General features: G+C 40.4%; 1 protein-coding gene across 1 annotated transcript in view; it reads left to right on the forward strand.

Annotated features, from left to right (window-relative positions):
* VWC2L (von Willebrand factor C domain containing 2 like) overlaps positions 1-19,799 on the forward strand; it is a gene marked incomplete at both ends in the record, with an annotated part of 153,154 nt that extends 133,355 nt beyond the window's left edge. The window contains one exon of the mRNA XM_080933412.1: positions 19,651-19,799. Coding sequence (XP_080789538.1) covers positions 19,651-19,799 — 149 coding nt within the window. The remainder of the gene's footprint in view (positions 1-19,650) is intronic.
* Positions 19,800-24,248: the final 4,449 nt, after the last annotated feature.

Here is a 24,248-nt window from a genome sequence, read left to right on the forward strand (position 1 = left end):
TGTTCACTGTGTTCATTTTCTTGCAGCCAAATGCTCCCTAGATCTTATTTGCTGTCTTTTTGAGCCCCGCCTCAATTCTCTGGAATTCTAATGTTTTCAGTTCCTCTCTTTGGAATGCTCTAGTGGGGAGCATGCAAAAGCACTGCTTTATTATAGAAATGGCCACAGCAGAAGGAATACTGCGCTTTGGTGTGGCAACTGTCCTCATTCCCAGGGACGGTTAGTTTCATAAAAATGAAATGTAATGTTCACAGGCAGGCTGAGCAATTATTGCAAATATCAAAATTTCAACAACAGAAAAACACATGCAATTGTTCAAATACCCTGTGATTTAGTGTCACGTTTGCATTTGGAAAGTGAATGTCATTCTTCCACTCTGAAGCCTCAATTTTTCTACAAATCAGTTTTTTTTTTTTTTTAACCAAACGCTGAAAGCACAATATTATAAACGGCACAAGTGGCTGCGTAAGAAGGATACTCCTGGGGAAAATTGCCACGTTCAAAAGACTCTGTGCTGAAGCTGAACATTGCACAGGGAACTCCAAGGAAGATGATACCCTAATTTTAACACAGGAGGAAGAACCTACTTCTTGGAGTATTGTTCAAGGAAATTACAGTCATTTCCTGTTGCTACTAATGATTTTCAGCTATTGCTATGCACTGTATTGAGAATCTCATTGGTACCAAATTCAGTGCAGAAACAGTCATATATACAAATTTTCTTTGTGCTGTATTCCGCTGTAGAAATAAGGACATGGTAAAGGAAGGTCCGGAGGGGGAGACTGCTAACTCAAGGTGATAGTGTGTGTATATCAGAATCTTGAATGTCACCATATTTCTATCCACAAGCTGGAGCTTGGGGAAGGGATAAGAATGAATAGAACCTTGAAGTTTCAAGCCTTACACATTTAAGTTTACATTTCCCAAAGGTCTCTGAGCCAACTGCAAAACTAAGTCAAGGAAGGTCAGAGCGGGACACTGAAGAGAGGAATAAACAGAACGTTCTACTTGCATATGGCTTCAGATGTGCATGGCTTGGGGGTAAGCTAAAGAATATATACATTATAGGGAGCCAAGTGCAATTGACCAGAACTGAAAAGGTAGCAAAGCATCCCTTTTTCACCATGTGAACTTTGTTTCCTAACATCTGGGGGCTTGTATCTGTACCAGACACTCACATGACACATTTTGATATTTGAATGATGAAGACCCATCAGCAGGAAAGTTCCTGGGGAGTAGATGAACTGAGTACCAGACACGTAAGATCAATATTGATTTTAAAAACATCCTCCCCCAAGCTTTCTCTGCTAGTGACAGCATGCCATCCCTGAAGTGGCCTGTGGGTATGCAATGTCATAATGCTTGAAATTACAGTTTCCAGGATAGTGAAGTAAGGAAGTGATCATTCCCTCAAGTGCCTGTTTTAGCAGAAAACAACCTTTTGAAGGTGTCATCGATCCATCCTCATCTTGACTTTTCTCTGGTATGAAGACTTAGAGACAAATCATTTGGTCCTGAAGAAGCCTAGTGCACAGTGTGCAACAGACCACTGAATAGTGTTGGTGGAACAAAGTTCACCGTGCTTGAAAGTCTACCTCTACCTGTTTCATAAAGGCTTTCGTCTCTTCCTCTGCCTTTGTTCACTGAGTTTTCTTTCACAGTTAGGTGGACTCTGCTACCTTTGAATGTCTTCTCAATTTGGAGGCAATGCCAATGTGATGCTAATGTTCTCAGTAACCATGGCTCATAGCTGCCTTTCTCTCTGAGTTTCTCCAATAGTAGTGAGCTAGAAGAGTAATTAGTTACTCAGACAATCCAGCCCTTCTGTTTCTCTTCCTGCTGGGCCACATGGCTCAGCATCTCTCCTATGCTGTGGGTGTTCTACAAGTGCTTGACAACACAAGGCCTAAAGCTTTTACACCATTCCCCCCCCCCCCATTTTCTTCCAATATTCTCTAGAATCTGTGTGGGCATTTTTTTTAAGAACTGCATGTTGGCAGAGAAGATGTACATTTGATTTCTGAAAATGAACAGTGCAAGCCAGGACTTAAAATTCATAAATAAATTTCCAGCAGGATATAAAGACTCTGCCTACAAATTCAAATCTGAGCAGGGAACTCAACCAAATCCAGTGGATTGAGGTACCATCCCGAGAGCCTTGAAGCATCTTTCCTTTTTAATATATAAAAAGCAGCTAAGGGCAGACCACAAGTGCATCAACCAAATCCTTCAACGTATTATCACAGTTATTTGTGTTGTGTGACAAAACCTTTTCTAGGGAGCCACAACACAAACGTCTGCTCAACTCAGACAGGGAACCCATGGCAGACCAAAATTCAGATAACATCAAAGTCCAGTTTCAGGAAGTAATGACTTTTATTGGGGCTACTTACAGGAATGCAGGAGAGAAGTTACACACAGGAGCAGAAATGACCCAAAGACAGGGGTCATCACCAAAGCTCACCCCAGCACCGGTAACAGCTCATAAAATCTGAGAACCTGGGGCACACTGCACACCTTGCAGGCAGCTCATCAGTTTGGAGAGTGCCCAGTTGGTCTACACCTCTTCCAGGAAGCTCTGCTTCCTTCTGTTTCTCCAGGCAACTAGTCTGCTTCTTTAGTTTTTCTTCGGAGAGTCTTCTTTGTGGTTCAACTTCCTCCTCTGAGAGTGGCTCTTTGGTTTTCTTGTTTACTCTGGCAGGAAGGAGCCTGGGGAATCTCACTGGTTTTAGTTCTAAAGGTCAGAGTACTGTAGTGAAGGATCTGGAAGAGCTGCTGTCATTCCGGAAGATTCAGAGGGGAAACTATTTCCATGTATTTTCTAGTGTACGGAGGATCCCTGCCTTGTTTGGCTCATGACTCCCTGTTCTCATTACCGAGCCTGTTGCCTCCTTCTCCACCACTGATGCTGGTTTATCTGCTTCCCTCCTGCATGGACCACCTCCTGAGTGATCCAAGATAAAGTCCCTTGACTTAATCTTGTTTTCAAACATTATCATGCAACATTTATCCAGGTTCCAGAAAATATGATGTAGATCTGTTTCAGAATGAAACAAAACAAAACAAAAACATAAAATTATGCTGCAGAAAAAGTTAAGAATTTGGCTTGGCCATAGCTTTGGTCTCCCTTTTTAATTTCCAGAATGTAACAATCTTGATCCGTTTCCTAGCACCATATAGAGTTGTCTCCACCGAGGCTCAGACAAACAAACAAACAAACAAACAAAATAACCACTAAATTGGTTCAAGGACTTCCTCCGGGTCACTCTGCAAAAGTTTTGCTGCAAAGAGACTAACACAAATATGCAAATGCTTCAAAAGTGCCTAGCTCAGTGTTTAAAACCAAGTTGGCTTGAAACCCTGCATGTAAAATGCAAGTGCTGCAAATTCTCTTTATTATTCAAATGCTCCAGAAAGTCCTTTCCCGGGGGCTGTGCCTTGCCATTTGGAAGGAAAATGAGCATCGTAGGAAAACTTGGGTGTATCTAAAGGTCAGTCAGTGGGCTCTCGACCAGATATCTTACTCCCTCACAACAGACTTGGCTGTAGAGGTGGTTTATAGATTTCACTTGGGGAAAATAAATGCAAGTATTTTTAATAAGATGGTTGCATTTCAACCTTGGCTCTTCCTTAAAGTTCAAAAAGCACAGGCTCGTGCCCACGGCTCTTGTGTTCTAATGCGGCCTGTCAATACTTATTGCCAGGAGCAGAATATGTTTAAATGTCTAAAACTATACTCATCGTACTCATGGGGCCCAGATGTCACAGCTGTCCCATCCTCTTCTCTGACTCAGTTTCCCTTCCTGGCTCTCTTATTAAATGGTGGTGGCCTGTCACCCAGCCCAGAAGCTAGGGAATGAACTGCCGACATCTTCCTCGTGCTCATTCTATGGACCCACACCATTAAAGGCTAAGCTGTAACCTGGGACAAGGTTACTACAGCCTTGCCTTCATTCTCATCCTTCACCTGCATGGCTCTGGTAGTTTGCATTTCTCATTCTTCTCACCAGTGGTAAACCCCAGACAGAGAGAGCAGAGGGAATTGTTAGTTCATAACACTTCCTCAGTTGTTTACCCCTGCTGCCCAGCCCCCGCACAGTGCCTACAGGTTAAATTTCACAAACCTAGTTGTAGTATGAAAAGCCTTTCTAAATCTCCCCTCTGCTTTCCCTCTGACATCATCTCTTCAAGGGCTTTCTATCCCATTTCTGAAGCCTCTGTGCCAACTACAGACCTCCTGAAAACAAATCTGAGCAGGACAGATGCCCATTACTTTGAGTTTCACAGTGGAAGGGATTGACCTGTGCTTCTAATAAAGATGGTTAAATGAAGTCACACGGGAGGAATGAAGTGCTCTGAAGTTGGAAGGTTAAGGCAAAAACGACGGTATGGAATCCAGGGTAGTGTTCAGAATAGACTTGCCTCTATAAATACTATAAAGAAAATATAGACACATTCATGATGAAAAAGAATGTTATTTGGATCTTTTAAAAGCTTTAGACCTACTTTATAAGGCTACTCATTTTAAGGACTTTAAAACTGCAGAGGATTTAGTAATGCAGAGGGATGTTAGTGGCTGGCTTCAGTGCCAAGAACAATATCAGACTAGGCTAAGTGACTGGGGTAAGAAGAAAACAGTGAATGCTTTACAGAGGTGATCTGTGAAACACAATAAAGTCTGTCACAGAGTGGTATCAGCTCCTTCTCGATGAGCTCCCAAGACTGCTAGCAATGCAGTGTTTCTTCTTTCTACTGATGATTATGATTGACCCCATACCCTTGGCTTTCATTGATCCTCATTGACTATCTTCTCCAACACAGACCCAGCACTTCATTAGTCCATTTTTGCCTTCTTGCCGACTTCCACTTGCCTAGCAGAACAGTGAACCTGCATCAGTGTAAGTGCATGGCTCCTAGGTTGGATGCAGCAGTGCACATCCCACACAAGGTCACAGGAATGCCAGGCTTTCTCTCCCAGTGGAGCTTGCAAAGCTTCAAGAATGGACAAACTCCTCCCCTTCAAGAAATAACTCATCCATTCCCAGCAAAAGGAAAGAATATCATTTCATGGCTCTTCCTCACCAATAAGAAATCCTTCTGTCCTCATCCTAATAATTATAACTTAAAACATCACAGCATCACAAAGGCTAAGAGCTACTGTGTTAGAAAAATACTTCCTCTTCTTGAAAAAGGTCCTAGTTGTTAAGTCTAGAGTAGAGGCTGATATAACTGGTCTCCAACAAGCTCCCTGGTGATGCTGTGGTTGCAGCTGGTTCTAGCATCTTGATTTTTTTTTCTGTGATTATCCCTGTATAAAGACCCAGAAATTCTTAAAAAACCTGTCATCTTTCATTACTGGCCTTTTCTCCAGCACATAAAGGCATATACATACACAAGCATCACTAATTTAAAAAGAAAAAGAAGCCGTCACTCTTGTTAATTCATACTACATCTTAACTTCTATTTAAATTGAGTCTCACACACTTCTATTCAAAATGACTCACAGACACACACACGCACACACACACACACACACACACACACCACCTACACAGCTTTTAAAACGGCCAAGGAACAGCTTTATCACCACAATGACATGCAAATTGCCTTTGCCAACAGATTGCTTCCTTTTACTTCCGAAGATTTCTCTCAGTCTTCCCCAGATCCTCCCGGAAGCTTTCCTCTGCTTTCTATTTTGATCGAGACTGTTCTCTATCATGCCTCCACCAACCCTGCCCCCCACATACACACCTCTTATTTCTAACTCTACTTGTTTCTCTGTCTGCTAGAATATATGCTTACAAAGATTGGGAAACATGTCTGGTGTTCTAATCTCAGTCAAGAGGACTGTATATAGTTGGTGAAAGAAAGGAATAAGTAAATGTCATTGATAGTTGACACCTGTCCACTGATGTCTGGAGAGGTGGCACACTTGGGGATATCTTTTAAAATAAGAGAGGCAGGTTTTCTACCTAGATTAATTAACCCGACCTCTACCCTCATTCCAGATTCAGAGCTAGAAATCACTTGCACAAGAAAGAATAAAAAGGGGCTGGAGAGATGGCTCAGTGGTTAAGAGCACTAACTGCTCTTCCAGAGGTCCCGAGTTCAATTCCCACCAACTACATGGTGGCTCACAACCATCTGTAATGAGATCTGATGCTCTCTTCTGGTGTGTCTGAAGACAGCTACAGTGTCTTATACAGCTCATATACATAAAAATGAATAAATAAATCTTTAGAAAGAAAGAAAGAAAGAAAGAAAGAAAGAAAGAAAGAAAGAGAAAAGAAAGAGAAAGGGGATAAAAGATCTGTAGACTCCCAGGATGCCAGGCAGTAACCAGTTCATAATTGCTTGCTAGTTAGAGCATGAGTCAGTTTCCTCACTTTTTTACAGCAGTCAGTGGGTCCTTCAAGGATGTTACACCATCTAAGCCTCAGTCATTGTCCTCCCTGGGAGCAACTGTTGTCTATAACCCATTTGTGTTTATGATTTTTAAAAAAATCAGGGTCTCAATCCATGATCTGAATGACCATATGAAATGTGCTCTCTGAGACAAAAATCACACCTCAGAGTGTCTGAGCACGTTGGCAATGCAGAGAGTTCCTTTTAAAGTTCAATTTTGTGGCTGTTTATTCTGCAGCAATTCTAGCTCAGACCAAACTGATTGTTTTCCTGGCTTAAATTGTATTGCAGACCTCGAGGAACAGAACATAAACAGTTGGCAAATTTACAGCCTTAAAACACAATTGCCTTAACTGAGGGGGTTCCCCTTAATATTGCTTCTTATAATTTTTTTCTCTCCTTAAGATGTTGCCATTTCTTAGGCATTCCAGAATGTGGAGTGCCCACAGGAACTACCTCAAGCTAAAGCTCTCAAAGAAAATGCCTTTTTAATGTAAATGTTGTACATGTTGGGTCCCACTGCCAACGAAGAGGAGGAGTTGAGGATAACAGAGCTGAGATGACATAATTCATTTGTACCAATGGTGTGATTCTATCAGCAGAACTAGCATACTATAATCCAAGGCTGGGAAAACTTCCAGTAAATACAAATCAATCTAGTGATTTCCAGAGAAGAAAACAGAAGGAAAAAAAAATCAATGTTTCTGGTCCCGTTATCTTCAGCTTAACTCTTGCATTCATTCTCTTGTTAATACCAGCATCTCCATCATCTTTTCCTGCCAAGCTCCAAGACTGGATGATAGCAAGCAGCCATGGAGTGGTACCCTGAACTCATTACTCTCAGCACCTTATGCATATAACTCTTCTGATGGATAGGAGGGAAATAGTCTTGTACTTACTTCATAGATGAAAAAACAGTGTGGAGGGGAAGAACCGAGAGAATGGGCTCTTTGCTGGAGGTCACAAGGCTATTAAATGCCGACTGTCTGCCCGGAGCTCCCTTTGACAATACTGTTGAGCTCTGGAGAGAAAGATCACAGAAGCAATCAAATTGCTACCGTATAAATTGTAGCCATTTTCTTCACTTGGGCCGTCAGCCCTGTTCAACAATTCCATTATACCTCTGCTGTCAGCTGCCTCGGCCCTTTTCTGTCCTCTTCCTCTCCCTCCTCTCTCTGCGGGTTCATGTCCCACCTACTTCCTAGAGAAACTAGAAATTATCAGACAGAAACTCTTTCAGTTTCTTATTGCCTACTGTTTTGATAAATGAGCCTGCTTTTCGTCTGAGAACATAGACTTCGATGTTCTTGCCTTTCTCAAGGAAGCTGTTCAGTCAATGTTCCCCACCCTTCCTGCTTCATAAACAATTTCTCCTCCCTGCCCAGCTTCCTTTATTTCTCTATCTTCCTTTATTTCTCCCTGCCCAATTTTCTCAACCTGCTAAAATGGCGTTGGCTCTTGCCACCTCAGAATTTACTCTTGTCAAGGTCACACTGAGCCTTTAGGCTCAATTCTAATTTCATTGGCCAAGTCAGCTGCATTGGGCCTGAAGTATTTTCTTTGTTTTGCTTTTCTGGTATTAGACACTCCCATGTGTTCCCCTTCTTTGTTTTAGTCATTTTAATCTGTTCCTTCTCTTTCTGCACCTTCAATGCCAATGCTGTGTTAGACCCTTGTTCTACCTTCTTAGCATCGGACATTCCAGGGAAACCTTGTCCACACTACCCTGGTTCCGGTGACTGTATAACTGAGGCTCCCACTTCTCTCTGACCACTTCAGGCCATGCAATTTCTCTCTACACATCCTGTGTAGATGATCTGTGGTCCTTTTTCCTCAAAATCTCTAAGATTGACTCCATTCTCTTTGTCCAAAAGCCCAGCTACTTCACCAGAGTTCCAAATATGCACTTACATCAGAACTTATATGGAAACTTCTGTATCATTCCCCAGGCCCCAGCTACCACTAACATGAGAGATTCACACTGGGAAAGTCTCCTAAACTCCCCATGTTTTTATCCACATCTCTCCGATTCCCATGGCTACCACCCTGAACTAGTCTACCAGTATTTTTTACTCATGCAAGAATATTACCCATCTATTTACTCCCTCCACACAGTAACAACTGCTCATTCAGCTGGTAACTATATTGAAGCAAGTATAGTAACATACAAATGGTAAATCTGGTCAGCCAGTAGTTACAATTGCCTTTCAGGTGCCACCCACAACCTCAAACATAGCGTTTTAACAACACCGAGGAATTGGTTCTACTTGCTGCTAGCTTTTATTTCATTCCCTGGCTCTGCCTATATTCTTTAGCATCAAGAAGGTTCCCCAAGCTCCGTGTCTTCACTAACTACACTTAGGAGAGGTTACAAGGACAATGTTCCTCTCCTGGACCATCTCCCCTTCCTGGACATTTCTCTTCACACTGAACTTCCTTAGGGCACATTTTTTTTTTGGCCTTTCTCAAAAGCTAGATAAAAAGTTCTTCATATAAACAGTCTAAATTTTATTTTTGTAAACCTTATGCCATTATTATTTTGCCATCAATTGTAGCTAACAACATCCCTGGATGAATAACATTTATTTGTCTCATCAAAATTGTTTTAGTGTGCTCAGTGGTGAGTGGTTAGTATTTGCTTGTAGAATTTTTAAATTGTCAGTTTGTTAACACTGTACAGCTAAGACAACTAGTTTTATTGTATAACTTTCGGAATCTGTACTCACCGTGTCATTGTATCTGTTTCAGGTAGGAACTGGGCATTGTTAGTTATGAACCACAGAAAGCACCATTGTGTGCCCTAGTGCACCTGTGGCGTGTCTAATGACACATAACTATCCTAGACAAGAAAAGACCATCATCTTTTGACATACATTCTGATAATAAAACAAATTATGTGTCATCTTTATTTTTTTGTAGTTTCTGTTAAAGCATTCCTTGTCTTTGAGTATAACTAAGATGCTTCTGTTTTATTTCCATGACGGAAATACCTGTGGGTATGCTTTGCTGACAAGCTAAACCACTCCTCCATCAACTAAGAGGGTGTGAGTTCTGTCCTAAGATGGTTATGCATACTTATTACATCCTGAGATGTCCACCTATGACTACGTTTAAGGAAATGAGAACAGATGTGTAATTCTTTGATTGATGAAGTAAGGAGTTTTCAAAAAACCACGTGAAGAATAAGTTGGTTTAAAGACAACTTTATAAGCCAGTTGAGAAAAGATGAGTAACATTCTTTTCTAGCCCGTTTCAAATCCAAAGATAATTATACACTATTCTGTTTCTAGTGAACACCACCTTTTTTTTAAGTGAGGTCATTAAAGCCTCTAAAATAGTTCCAAATGCCGTGTCTCATACACATCTCCCTGATCCCCAAGCTGTCATGTGGGGAAAGATCACACTTATTGGAGAAACACAGTAATGACAGCCTCAGCAGCTGAGGCTGAAACTTCAAAGTAATTGAACCGTTTAACCACTATTTACTTGCCCAGAGTTTCTTCTCAGAAATGACCCTTTGCTAAAAGCCTGTGTTCTTGTCGCATGCTGAATTCATTGCCTTTCAGAAACGCTCGTTGTGCAGCTACGCCTGCTCCCAAACTGACACTAACTACGTTATCTCCTTGGCTTCTGGGAACATGGCTTTCACCCAAGCTCTGCTTGATCTCTGGCAAGAGTTCTCAATTTGGGCTTCCACTGGGATGCTTCAGAATGACTCGGATTATGGATACTCCACACCCAGATTTTCTAGTTCAGAAAGTGTATGATGGGGTCCACAAAGTTTAATTTCAAGGATTCGCGAAATAGAGGTGATAAGGTTGAACATGGACCAATATTTTCTATGAAAATTCCTCTGTCGTAAAGATAGGCTACTTGCCACAAATCATATTTTTTATTCCCAAATTATACAAAAACTAGCTTCCTTAAGAGGACCCGGTACTACATTTTGGCATTATTTCTCTAGAACAGTAATGTCTGATTAAAAAAAAAAATACCATATTAACTACAGGGGTAATATTTATTCATTTAACTCTGGGGAGCAGGGGTTAAGAAGTGACTTCATGTAACCCAAGTCGTTCTCAAATTTGTTACATAGTTGAGAATGACCTTGAACTTCCTCTCTCTCTGCCCGCATGAATCTTGGGATTTCGTGTAATTGCACGAGAGTGTAAACCCAGAGCTTCCTGCGTGCTACATGCTAGGCAAGTACATACAAACTGAGCATGGCTCCAGCTCCACAAGTATGAGTTTAATCTAATTTTAGCAGCCATATTAAAAAGGTAAAAGATAAAGTCAACTTTAATAATACATATTTATGTAAATAATATATAACATATATTTTATTTCACCTTCCATCAACATATAATCAATATAAAGTACTAATGAGCTATTTCAGCTTCTTTGAGCTTTATGTCCAATAACACACGAGCTGAAATTTGATAGATGCTCTTTTTAGACTTTGAGTAGATAATTCCTTAGAGTACCCATGTTTCCAGTCTGCCTGGCCACACACGAGAGTATCTTCCCAGTGGAGAGCTAGAGCCCTAGAGGTTCAGGATCAAAGAAACTAGAGCAACAGGACTCTCCTTTTTCTGCCCTTTTCTATGCCTGCCCTCACTACATCCTTTTCAAGACACAACAGCTGCACTATCAAGTCAATAACAAAGTTTAAGGAGAAAGAGACTCATCATTGGGCATACACATTGATTTTGAAAACACATGTTAGTATAAGAATTTATTCTTTCTTCTTCTGCACAGAACCAACTATAAATATGCCTTGATGCCTTCCTTACTGCAGAATTTTTAAACTCGTTCTCCGGCTGACTACCTCCCTCCTGTCTGTTCATCAGCAACCCCTTCCCCTAGAAACACAAGCCACATTGACAGCACGTTGTCTGTGCTTGATTCTTTGCTCCATCCGCCTGCAATCCTCTGTCCACGTATGTGCGGACCTCTGCTCATCTACATTTGTTCTTGTCAAACTAGAATCACATTGTGCCCACTCCTCTGCAAGAAATCCACACTTAGTCAATAATGGCTCACAGAAGTCTTGCAAGGCACCAGTGGGTTGGGATTCTTCCCTTTCAATGATGGCAGAAGAACCAGAGAGTAGGATAGCATAATCAGCTCAATCTGTTGTAGGTAAAAAGTTCCATTTGATCCTTTTTTAAGCAGTAAAGCAACAAAACTTCTCACTGTATACCAATTTATATGGAATGTCTATTTCTGCTATTTTTTAAAACTTGGTTTGTAATCTCATTTTTAACCTTTAACCTGAACTTTTCCCCCACTACACCCATGCCCTTTCTTTCTGACAAAAATCACTGACCGTTAGCAGTCTTGGTAATTCACTGCAAATCATTTACCTAAAATGTCATGATTCAATCAGCAAACAGCACACGCCAGTACCTAGCCCCTTGGCCCACTCTAGGAGTCATTATCTGTGTTTTCTTCACTTGTCTTTCTCTGATTAACAGTAAACAAGCCCAGGAGAAATCCACAGAGATTTTATTGCCATATTGCTTACTTGGTCTAGAAACAAATATTAATCTACATAGGTGCAAGAAATGTCTTTCTTTATTCTTGGAAATCAGTATAGAAAAGAATTAGGGCAGAAGTTCAAGGGCCTGAACTTGATGACCTAACCCAAGTTATTGCATTTGCAGCTCAGGTGACAGCAATAAGCTGAATGATAAGAAGCAATAACCATTCAGCCTCATTACATGACAGGTACAGTCTTTGTGATGCCTTAGGAATGGAAGTTTATTTGTCTCCTCAACACCTCGATGAAATAGGTTCTCTTATTCTGTTATAATTCCCTTCATGGCTAAAAACACTTAGTTAATAGAGCCGGCCAGTGCCCAAGGAGGACTGAAATGGGAGCTGTCTAGCTCCAGGGTCTTAATTCTCTGCTTTATCTGTCTCTTTGAACTTCAGCATCCTCATATATAAATTGGATGGGACTACGTGAACACTAACTTGCCTTAGGAAAGCAGTGAGAAGGATGATGGGGCCTTAAAAGTCATTCACAGCTCTAATGAAGTGGGACACTGGCAAATTTGAAAAGTGGACTAAGCAGATGGTGAGACTGGGGAGCTGGAGACAGTTACTGTTGAACCTGAATATTATCCCATGCTCAAAGATGGACAATTAGCCTGGCCATAGAATGAGTGGCCAGCTTTCTCTTGTTGTGTGTCATGACCATATTCTTCCTCTCTGGGCTCTGTCCCCTGCATTTTACTTAATTGGAACACCAGCCTATAAATCTTACACGTTTAGAGGCCAGAAAACTCTCTGGCATCTTCAGACGTGTGTGGGAGTTTGGCAATATTGAATTTTCAAATAAAATGATTAACAGTCACCTTCAGGGCAGTCTCTGAGAAAATAATCCTTCCTGAATCTTGCCTCCTTAATCTGAGGAAGCTTTTTGTTTTCAAGTTTAATAAAAAGGGGTTTGGAAGTAACATAGGCTGACTGACTGGAGAGAACCATCCCTCTCTCTAGGCCAAGGTTCTTGTTGGCAACTGGAATGTCATCATGGATTCTCTGTCTAAGAAGGCCTTGGGACATGTCACACCAGGAAGGGTGAAGGCATTCTATTCCATTTTTAACTGTGTTCATCTCTAATTGCTGGTTTTATTATCGACATTTTCCCCAATATTCTAATAATAGAAAATAGGCCCACCTGATCAGAAAGCCTATTTGATTTTCCAGAGCACACTAAGTTCCATCAGATTTGGTGAAGCAGAGAATTAAAATCAGAAGGAAGAATATAATCCAATCCAATTCAATCGCAAACTGAAGCCTAGAAGCCTATACTATTCACTCAAACAATGATTTAGATGATCTTCCAAATAAATATAGGATGTTTATGACTTTGTGCAATAGGAATTGGCCTCATTTATGCAGCAGGAAGATCATTTGCAACTAATTTCTAAAAGACACCAAGTGCCAATATTGAACTTTCAAATCAAGGCTAGAGATTGAAATAATCTACAGAGGACAATTAAAGAGCAGAAAGTTGTTTTCAGTGAGAATTTTTAAGGAAGCCATTCTACTTTATAAGCATAAAGTTCAGATAAAGATGGCAGTGCCAGCCTAGCTTTCTTAAGAGGGTCTGTATTGATAAGCAGTAAAATTTTCTGGGATGTCCCCTTGTCACCCCAGTTATCCTCTGTGCTATTCATTGGAGCCAAGATGCCTTTATGGTTATAAAATACAAAAAAAAAAAAAAAAAAGTGTACTTCCCAGGACCAAATTCTACTCTTGGAAAGCTATTCCTCCAATAAGAGCACTTTTCTCTTAAAATTACCAAGGACTAGTTTTGTTGCTACCTAATTGGTTCCTCCAGTATGTTCTGCAACACCGTGTCTCAGTTACCTTGCACACTACTTACCTTGCATGCAGTTCTTGAGGCCAACACAACTACTCTTTTAAAACTATTTCTGCTCTCCAGTCCTCTCTTTTTAGAAATCGCACCATCTCTGTGGGGGATGTGGGGGGTGCCTTTCCCCTTAGGATTTTATTTTCTGTAAAGGATAATCTGATCAATTAATTCAAGCCCATGTGCTAACTACTGAAACTAATGTAAATGTTAAACTGGCATTTTTTAATGTCTCAGAACAAAGGAGGAAAGACTTTTTCCTCCCATTTTCTTTAACACATTGCCAATGCCTGTAAGGTTGCTAGACTGCAGCATCAGAAGAAGCCCTGCATTTGCCAAGATTTGTCCTCTCTAGGCCATCCACAGGTGTCTGTAGAAAAGTCCTGTCATGACACCAGCAAAATTCACATCGTTAGTGTCTTCATCTCAAGGTAACACACACACAAGCACATGCACACACACTCACACACACTCACACACACTCACACACACACACAAGCACATGCACATACACTCACACACACACACACACACACACACACATACACACACACAAGCACATGCATGGAGGGAGAGCAGAGCACTGGTATAAAGTTTTTAATACGGTAAACAGCCTAGAATCTGGAGCCCCTACTGAATAACATGCTATATGAGTCTAGCAGCAGGCTGAGAAATCTAGAGTAGAGAGGGTAGAAATGAGACTCTGACTTGTGACACTTTCTGATCTGATTTGGGTCACGTAAGCACATTTACTGTGTCCAGTTTCAAGGCACCAAACTCATGTTAAAATGATCATAAAACTCTTGGATATTTCATGACTTCTTCTTGGACTCCAGTATCTAATTGCTTCCCAGCCAGTTTCTTACTACCTTGTTGTGTGCTCCACTGGACCCCACTGGTCTTTTCTTTTTTCCTTAGGGGCACCTCTCCACCCCTACTTTATTTAGTACAAACTATCTTCCACTAGACTGAGCCGGGGTCTTTGTTACAACTCACAGCTGTCTGTTTTTTAAAGAGCACTTATCAGATTAAATATTTGCCTTTAAATTCATTGTGTGGTGTTTATCATTACAAGCAAATGTAGCTATGTATTGATGTATGATCAGATCAGCTCTCAACTTCTTTTTATCCCCATCGTTCCAATGCAGCCTTTTTATAAGGGGATTTAAGGAAATTATCAGTGTCTGAGTAAATCTTTTTGGTCCCTATAACCACAAATATGACAGAAATCCTTCTATGTTTGTCTGGTTTTGTTAAGATTGTATATTATCAACGCTTTAAAAAAAAAGCATTCCAAGTGCTTTTTCTCTGATCACAAGATATTCTATGCATGTGTCTAGTGATACCTTGGAGAGGCTGGGATGAGAGGCTGGAAGTGTTGCCTAAAAGATAGAGTGTTTGGTTTGCCTCAGCCATAGCTCCAGAGAGTTTCAGTTTCACACGTTTCTCTCTTTTTCTTATAAGACTTCTCTGGAATGATTTTTGACTGTGAGAAAAATTAAGCTAGTTTTGTTTTATAGATATGCAAAATAAATGCTCAAAGAATTGTAGAATAGTAGAGAATATTCTTCTGTCTCGTGGGGAAAAAAATTTTCAACTTTCTCCCTTCCCCTTCTTTTCTCTTAGCTACTAGTCTCAGCAAAGAATCCAATTTCCAATCCTATCCCTTTCTCAAAATGTTGAATCCTCCCTGAGTCCGTATCACATGGTTCTCCCATTTGTATTTAGATAACAAGATGTTTTCCAAAGATCACATGCATGATAAATCACAGAACCACAATTTGATCCTCTCCTAATCATAAATATCTTTGTTTCGCTGTGCATACGACAACAGTGGAAATGACGATGCTACCTTAAGCAAAGCGTGATGGTGCACACAGCTTCTCCACAGAAGACTTTCTCTAGTTTTTAAACAAAGTATGCTTGTTAGAAACCATTTGAATATACAACATAAAACCAGTAAATAAATAATGATCTGAAGGAAACCAATCTTGTTTCTTTCTGTCCAAATCCCAATACCTACCTCCATATGCGTTCAGAATGCCTGAACAGGCTGGATTTCTATGTGTTTCCCATATGCATTTAAAATGCCTGGATTTCTATGTTTTGACTGTAAGCTCAGAATGAACAAAAAAAAAAAACCTGACAGCACACTTTTAGAATACAACTTGTTTTGATGAACAACTGAAAACCTCTTATAGGTCACAGAGATTTTAATTCATATTTCAGTGACACCACATTCCAGGATTGTAACCTCAGGCTTGTAACCTCTGAGGCTCAATGTCATGTGAGAAAGAGCATGGGCCTTCTCTAGATAGTTGTAAAAGCAGAAGGAGACACATTCCAGCATAAAGTAAGAGCTCAACAAAGGATCTCCATATGCTTCCATCTGAAAGCGAGTATTTCTATACTGTAATTCTGGCAATGCTAATCAGATAAAGGCTTAACTCTAGGCTCAGTAACAACTGGGGCAACTGCCACATTCAGTTTCAGCTCTTAAGAGAGAGAGAGAGAGAGAGAGAGAGAGAGAGAGAGAGAGAGAGAGATCACTGGAGATCAGTGTATCTCCTCTATTAGGCTAGATTCTGCAAGAAGTGGTCCGATGGCCACCTTTCCTCTCTTAAGCTACCACTTTCTAGGAGTCATTGTTCCTCTATCTTCTGCATAAAATGATTCCAACCCTTAACCCTTCCCTCACAGGTCCTTTTCGTCAACCTTCAGTTTAACCATTTTCATTCCTTTCCTCTGGAGTGTCTACAAGTTCTACATATTCGAATATGTTGCTTTGTCATTGAACTGGCTCTTCTGAGCAATTTACCCCTTCATAGAGACAAAATAAAAATGAGAGCAACCTCCAAATAGGAGTTTGGTAGGTAGAAGCAAGGAAGATGGTCTACGTAAGGAATTCATGAGGAACAGTCACATGGTCAAAGAAAATTAGCACTTACTGCTACCAGTATTGGGGACAGAGCTAAAACTGGAACATTTTTTAAATAGTGCCAACCATTCTTCTGACAATTATCAAAATTGCTTTTAAGCATATTACTTTTAACAGAAATCTCAAGATTTGCTATGGTCACATTTGAGATTCAAAGAACAGGACCAATAAAGTTCCTGTAGTACAAAAGTTAAAGGAGATCAAACAAGAATTCTGGATTCTGCAAAATGCCTGTAGCCATTAGGTAGACAGCTGAATGCTCACTGCATTATTCCCATGCAATGGTTTTTGGCCAGTCTTGGCACATGTAAAAGATCCTTCATTTGTGTTCAACCTATCAGTATAATTAATATTTCTTGGGCTGAAAGTGCAACAAATTCTAAATGACTCTTAAGAAAAGATGAATAGAGGTTAATCAAGTGAGTGCCTATGACAGCATGCTCCTGACATAGTCAGAAAGAAGCAAATACAAAACAGAACTCTAGCAAAATATCTCTTCTAGACCTATAAAGTGACTTGCAAGGAGTCTCTTCTCATACACTCTACCTGCTTTCTGCTATTCTATCAGTCAGTGTTTCCAGCATTCTGAGAGACAGCCAATTATCTGGGTGCACACACACACACACACACACACACACACACACACACACACACACACACATGAGAGAGAGAGAGAGAGAGAGACAGACAGACAGACAGAGATAGAGAGACAGAGACAGAAAGATGTTTCTTTCATCTCAGAAGTGGTGAAAATTCCTACTAGTTAGTAGACTGCCTGTTGAGCGTATATCTTTGTATTTAAAAGATGATTTAAATTGTTTTCTTTTTCTTCTGGAAAAGTTAAAATACAGAGTTAGAATGAAAATCTTGGTTGGGTACAGGAGGAAGCTTCAGTTTTCTGGGCTGACTCCAGACAGACAGTGTTGATCAATCAGGTCTAGTACTGTTTCTGTAGCTACAAGTGTCCTCACAAGAGACTGGTTGGAGGCAGGTGTCTGTCAGAAAGCACGTCTGAGCAACAGGCATGAGAGAGCATCTACACTATGGGACATCCTTTGAGCCAAGTTCTGAACGTCAGTTCCAGGTTCAGAAGAAACTCACGGTCTGGGGTTGAAGTCCCCTAAAACTGTAGTCACATAGGTAGTCTAGCCCACCAACTAACCATTAGATATATGCAATTAACACTATAATTGTGAAATACTCAGAAGTCGAAGATGGCCAAGAACTTATCATCAAATCAGAACAAGAAGCAGCCTCCCGGGTAAAGGCAGAAAACCATACAATCCTTAATTATCACCAGACTTCACTTGACCCATTGCCCTTGCTCTCCAAAGTTCCTCATGTTCTGGCATGTACTCTAGATGCTTGGAGCAGATTAAAGACAGACATGTGAGCACAAATACTGTTGGTGTAGTGTACACAGTGAGAAGCTGTAGAAGAAAGCGTGTTACAGCTATCGTATGCTAGATGTTTCATGACAAATGTGCATCATAACCTTGTACTTATAGTTTTTGCAAAAGCAAGCCTCACAGATAGTCTCTGATTTCATTTGTTTGGCAATAGAGAAAATCTTACACATTCTGGGCAACTGTTGAGAAAGTGAAATCAGGGCACTGACAATGACATGTCACCAGATTACCACTGGGCTAACGACTGTGGCCAGTAGCCATAACAAATCCCCACTGGACATAACCCAGCACCCCCTTCTTTACCCCAGTGGGCTCTCAGAGACTCAACAACAAATAACTCCTAAGATCAATAATTTGTACGATTCCTCTGCAGTCAACCATGCCGTGGGAAGACATTTTTAATATGGTTTCAACTTGGAAAATAACCATGCAGAATATTAGCATCCTTATATGAGGAGAACAAAAAAAGTGAGCAACTAAATAACTCAAAAAACAAAGGATAGAGGGACAAGAGACAGAAACTTGTCTTAACTTAGATAAGATTGGTTCATTAGAAAGACAGATATCAGGCAGACACAAACACATGTATTACCTAGAGCAAGCAGGGGTCATCTGTGTAAAGTTTTTCAGAACCTGAAAAGGTAAAATAAAATTTCTGCTGACATTCAAAAGCCAACCATTTGGGTCATTCCTTAAAAAAAAAAAAAAAAAAGGAAAAAAAGATAGCCAACAGATTAAAGGAACTCCATTTATAAAAATCAAATGAACCTCTAACAAAGATTGTTTGAGGACATGAATAAATCATCCATCCATGAATTATTCATTGTTATCAAGAAACAAGCGGGGATTCCTGGAACTGGGCAGGATCTGGGGAGTGAACAAGTTCATTGCTGTATAGCTTCCACATGAAGGGGGAGAAAACACCGTGGGTACATATGACAATGTAAGGCCAAGTGTGCCAATCCTCCATTCATGGGACATTTCACCACCTCTATACGCAGAAGACAAAGCAAATAAAGTTTAATCCATTATGTACTTGGTAAGCAGACAATAAACAGATAAGCCGTCTTTCTCTCCCCCCCCCCCGTGTGTATGTGTGTGTCTGTGTGTGTCTCCCTTTCTCTCTCCCTCCTTTTGCCTTCCACCCCTGTCTCTCCCTGTCTGTCTCTCTCTGTGTGTCTCTGTCTCTGTGTCTCTGTCTTTCTCTGTCTCTGTCTCTCTCTCTCTCTCTCTCTCTCTCTCTCTCTCTCTCTCTCTCTCTCTCTCTCTCTCTCTCTCTCTCCCCTTTCTCTCTCAGTGTGAAATACATAGGAAAGATAAGCTATATGCTAAAGATCATGGGGTGGAAAGCTTGACTCTAAAGAGATGGACTAGAGACCCCTTGATGACAAGCTGTTGGCACAGCCTGACTGAATTCCTGGTTTGCAATGGACTTATTGTTGGGAAGCAGTAAGAGAGGGTAGACAGAAGGCCCCCAGATTTAATGCACTAACTAATACATGTGTGTGTTCCAGGTCCAAACTGTTTTGCAGGAACTACAATAATTCCAGCTGGCATTGAAGTGAAAGTGGACGACTGTAACATCTGTCACTGTCACAACGGGGACTGGTGGAAACCCGCTCAGTGTTCAAAGCGCGAATGCCAAGGCAAGCAGACTGTGTAGGGCAAATTCCCGACCGGTGACAAGTTCTAAAAGGGGATGCTATGGCTTCTACACTGCACACGTATCACACGCAACAGAATGAGCAAACAAACCCCTGCCAGCTACAACAGGGTCACCAGCAAAACCTTTTGGGGTTGACAAAAGTGAATATTTTACGAAGAGGAAATCTCTCTCTCTTTCTCTTGCTATATAAAATACACATACCATATAGCTGTCTAAAGCACTTTTCTAATTGTTATTGCTTGATGGTGACTAGACAACCAAGATTTCTTGGACAAGAAAGAAAGAAAACAGCCTTGTACAGGCTCTTTCCCAGGTGATGCCTCTGACCTGCCAGCTCATGTCCCTTGATCGGCCTCCATCTTTACTCTGGTGTGCACCCTACATTTTTCTCTTGTATGTTTTCTACCTTTGGAATCTAAAGGGGTCAGATTGGACTACATGGTAAAGTTTTGTGTTTTCATGAGAAGTGTTTGATAAAGAAACTTTGGGGGAGGGGAAAGATTGAAGAGTGTACAAGCATTGGCTCTCTTGGGGGTGGTTATGTTTGTAGGCTAAGAAACAGAGAGGTAAACTGGGTTCTCAGAAGTTCAGGAAAGGAACGGGTATTTTTGTCTAATATATCGGGGCTCACTGTTGATTCTCACACCCCACACATTTCATACAGAAAATTTTGAAACTGCCTATCAGAACCAAGAGGTGAGCAAGAACACCATGAGTTGACTGAAGAACCCACAGTGATGGGTAATTTAAACTGTTGCATTTCATCACCAAACTTCTTCATGATGCCAGCTTCTTGTTTGGTTTATAATTAAACACACAGCAAAGCCCACCTTGTCACCAGGCAATATAAATACCAGAACCAGGGTGAGTAGCCCCACTGTGAATCAATCTTTCTAAACATTTCTGACTTTCAAGTTCCAATTTGGCTGACAGCCAGTCCTATAAACAACAGTTTTTATGGTTCAGGACTGTGTTTGCCATATTACAGTAACACTCAGCCCTAAATCTAAAATCCAGATTCAGGACACTCTTTCCACCTTAAGTGCTGATGTAAATTAAAGATTAGGGTAGAGTGAGTCTTGCACAATACAATTTCATTAGTTGAACATTTTTTAATGTATATAATAGATACTAAGTGGTTAAAAAGAACCTTTGAAGAGTCTTAAGGTTGCCCTGGTAATGCTGCTAGTCTAATAATGAAAAATAATAATAATATTATTAATATTAAAAGAAATACACAGGGTATCTGATGCCACCTCCAGTGCAAACTTTCCAGCTCTGAGACCACATGGTCTAGTCACTTATTCCACTATCTGTCCTAAAAACCTTGGTGCAGATCTCATAGGGTCCTTAGGAAACTTCAAAGTTTCTTCTCTAATTGTCTTTTTTCTTGTTTTCTGCTCCCACCCCTAATCTATGTTTCATGTGGCTTCTGTGAAGGACCACATTACAAGGAAGAATATCTCAATGTCAGTCTCTGGTATTTGGGGCTAGATTGGTAGGGGTTATGCTGCCCACTCTTAGGATGCTAAGTGACATTCTTGGATTTTATCCACTAGGTACCAGGAATACCCACCTAGTTATATCAACCAAATGGCCCCCTCCCAGACATAGCCAAAAGTCCTCAAGAGGGGTGGGTAGGGAACAAAATGTTACCTGCTTGAGAAGTTATGTCATTCAGCGACATCATGGCTGCCATGTATGGCCTTGGCAGGTCCAACTGCACCCATATGGTTTTCTTGCGGCCCTTAGCCCTTTTGGATCATGCACAAACAGTAACCCAAGGGTCAATCTCCTCCCTGTCAAATGATGTTTCTAACACCCACTCTCTGGACAGCAGTTTCTTTCGTCTCCTAAATTAGTTTTCTCATTTCAAATTGTCAGCCTCTCCTCCCTGGAAGCACTGCCTGTCATCAAGAAAGAGTTGTCATTTCCAAAATTAATGTGCTGACACGAACCAGACCTGACACTTTTACACACGCTGTGCTCGTGTGATGATATGAATAACCATCCTGGTGCCATCCAAGGAAGAGCATCCAGCCGCCTTCCTTTAGAACACCAATTTGCTGCGAGGTTGGTGCCTTTCAGTTGCCACTATGGATATATCATAGAGACAGCCATGAATCATTCATGAGCAATTCTGCATGATTTATGTCTACACTCAAAAGCAAAGGCACTCCATACCCCCCCCCATGTCTAGACAGACTTGTGCTCTACAGCTTTCTTTGCCCTGGAGTTGCCTAATACCAGTTCCAAAAACCCACATTTTTGGAAAGAAATAATAATTATTATTATTACAATAAATGACAAGAACAAGGTCTAAAACTGAGAAAAAATTTCGCTAACAGAGAGAGTCATGTAGCCTTGACCCTTATCTCTTAAGGAGTTACTATGTCCTTGTCAGAGACAGAATGTGCAACTTGGAAGCCAAGGTATAGAAATTTTGCATCCAAGTCTGAGCTTGCTGATATTTACAGCAAAGATTCGTTAGGCTAGAGTGTAACAACCCTCAAGAGTCTTCAGAGAATTCGAGGCTTGCAGCACATCAATAGGGCCCTCTGTGACAAACTTGAGAAGGAGATTTTTGTCATTGTTTATGTCGGGTTTGGGCTTGGTTTCTTTTGTCTCATTGTTATGCTCTTTAGATTGTTCAGTTTCACTATGGTATGTCCTTTAACACTCCCAAGCACCAATGTTTTCCCACCTTTAGGAAGACACAGAGCTATACTGTGGCAGAATTTCTCATAAATGGATAAACATTCAATAACTTCCCACTACCAGGTCACTGAGAAATTCTTTATAAGCTCAGAACATCAGAGTTCTTCTGGTGTAGCCATTTTGTTATTGTTTTTTCTTTTGTTTGGGTGGTTTATTTGGTTTGTTTTTTGTTTTTTAATGCTTTGATTACAGCCACACAGTCACCTCTGTGTTATCATTTCTCCTCTGCCTTTGGCTCTAGGCTTTCAATTCAACTATGTTTAAATAAGGGATCAGTATCTGGTTTGTCAGCTGATGCCTGTTAAACTGATTCTGTTTCTAAAACCTTTGAAAAATAGTGTGCCTGAAAACTAGTGAGAGAGAGGAAAAAGAAAAAAATAAACACTAAATACTAAACTGTAAAAAAGGGATTCTAGCAACAATATTTGATGTGTAAAAGAATATATTATTAAAAAATTATTTTGTTAAATATAAAGTGTGTTAACCAGTGACCGTTGTTTGTGGTCTATTTTCCTTCCCATGCTTCTCATTTCTCTACGCCTTGGTCAGTGACGAACTTCGGGTGGTGTCTGTCATTGGACAGCACATGTGCCCTTACAGCTGTAACCAATTAGAATTAAGTTTTGACTTTAATATTTGCCTGTGTGCATTTTTCACTTTTCATAACATGAGGCTCATTTGGGGGAGGGGTCATTAAAAAAGGCTGAAATAAACTGTAATTGTGAGTGTTTCAAATGGTAGAGACGAACTCCTTCTCCTACTCCTTCTCCACACATACTCAGCGCTAGAGTGTCTGTGTGTTCAGGAACACCAAATACAATGTTAGCCTCAGAGACCACAGCTTCAAGGTCAGTCCTTAAAATATACCTATGAAGAAGGAATCTTGCCTGTGTTTTACTACGGAGAACACCAAACTGCAAAGAGACTGATGCTTTACATAACATCATAATATGGAAAGTGGCTGTGCAGAAATTTATTATAAAAATTTTCAAATAGTTAAGAAAACAGCATGAAGGACCTTTACTTTCTCATGGTCCCAATCCAGTAGTTACTAAGAGTTGCAGAATAGCTAACTTACTAATTTCTATCCATGAGATCAGGTATATATCCATTCATCTCTGAATAACATAATCATCTTTTTAAAGGTGGTATGTTCTTAAAAAACTGTATTGTCATATTATCAAACGCAGCAAAATTAGTAACCTTAGAACTGTCCAATATGCAGTCTATAGTGAAAAGATTTTTCGAAAAAATATGGGAAGAAAGTGTGGTTTTATAATCTAAAATGGTCTTATATTTGGTTGATGTGCCTTTTAAATCTAAAGTATAGATTTGAACCTTGCCAACCACTGCTAAAAAAAAAAAAAAAAAAAGAAGAAGAAGAAGAAGAAAACAAACAAACAAAAAAAAACCTCTGACAAGACTCCTGTGTCTGTTGTTATTTGAAAAGTTTTACTGAGAATATTATTCTTTCAATACCCATGTCCAACTTTACCAAGAAGCAATGAAGTGTCAGGTCCAGAGTAAGCACTATTGGAGGCAAGTAGTACCCAGAGCACACACCTTTGTTTTCTTTGCACACAAACTCTCCTCGGGAGTCGGAATGAAATGTTATTGCCATGCTCCTAGAGACAAACTCACTGTGAAATTCGAAGTTATGTGAACAATATTATATTATTATAACTACCATCATTTTCTGCATTACTAGAGACTGGGAAAAATACCCAC

This window comes from Micromys minutus (genome assembly GCF_963924665.1).
Source record: "Micromys minutus genome assembly, chromosome: 19".
NCBI classification, from domain to species: Eukaryota; Metazoa; Chordata; class Mammalia; order Rodentia; family Muridae; genus Micromys; species Micromys minutus.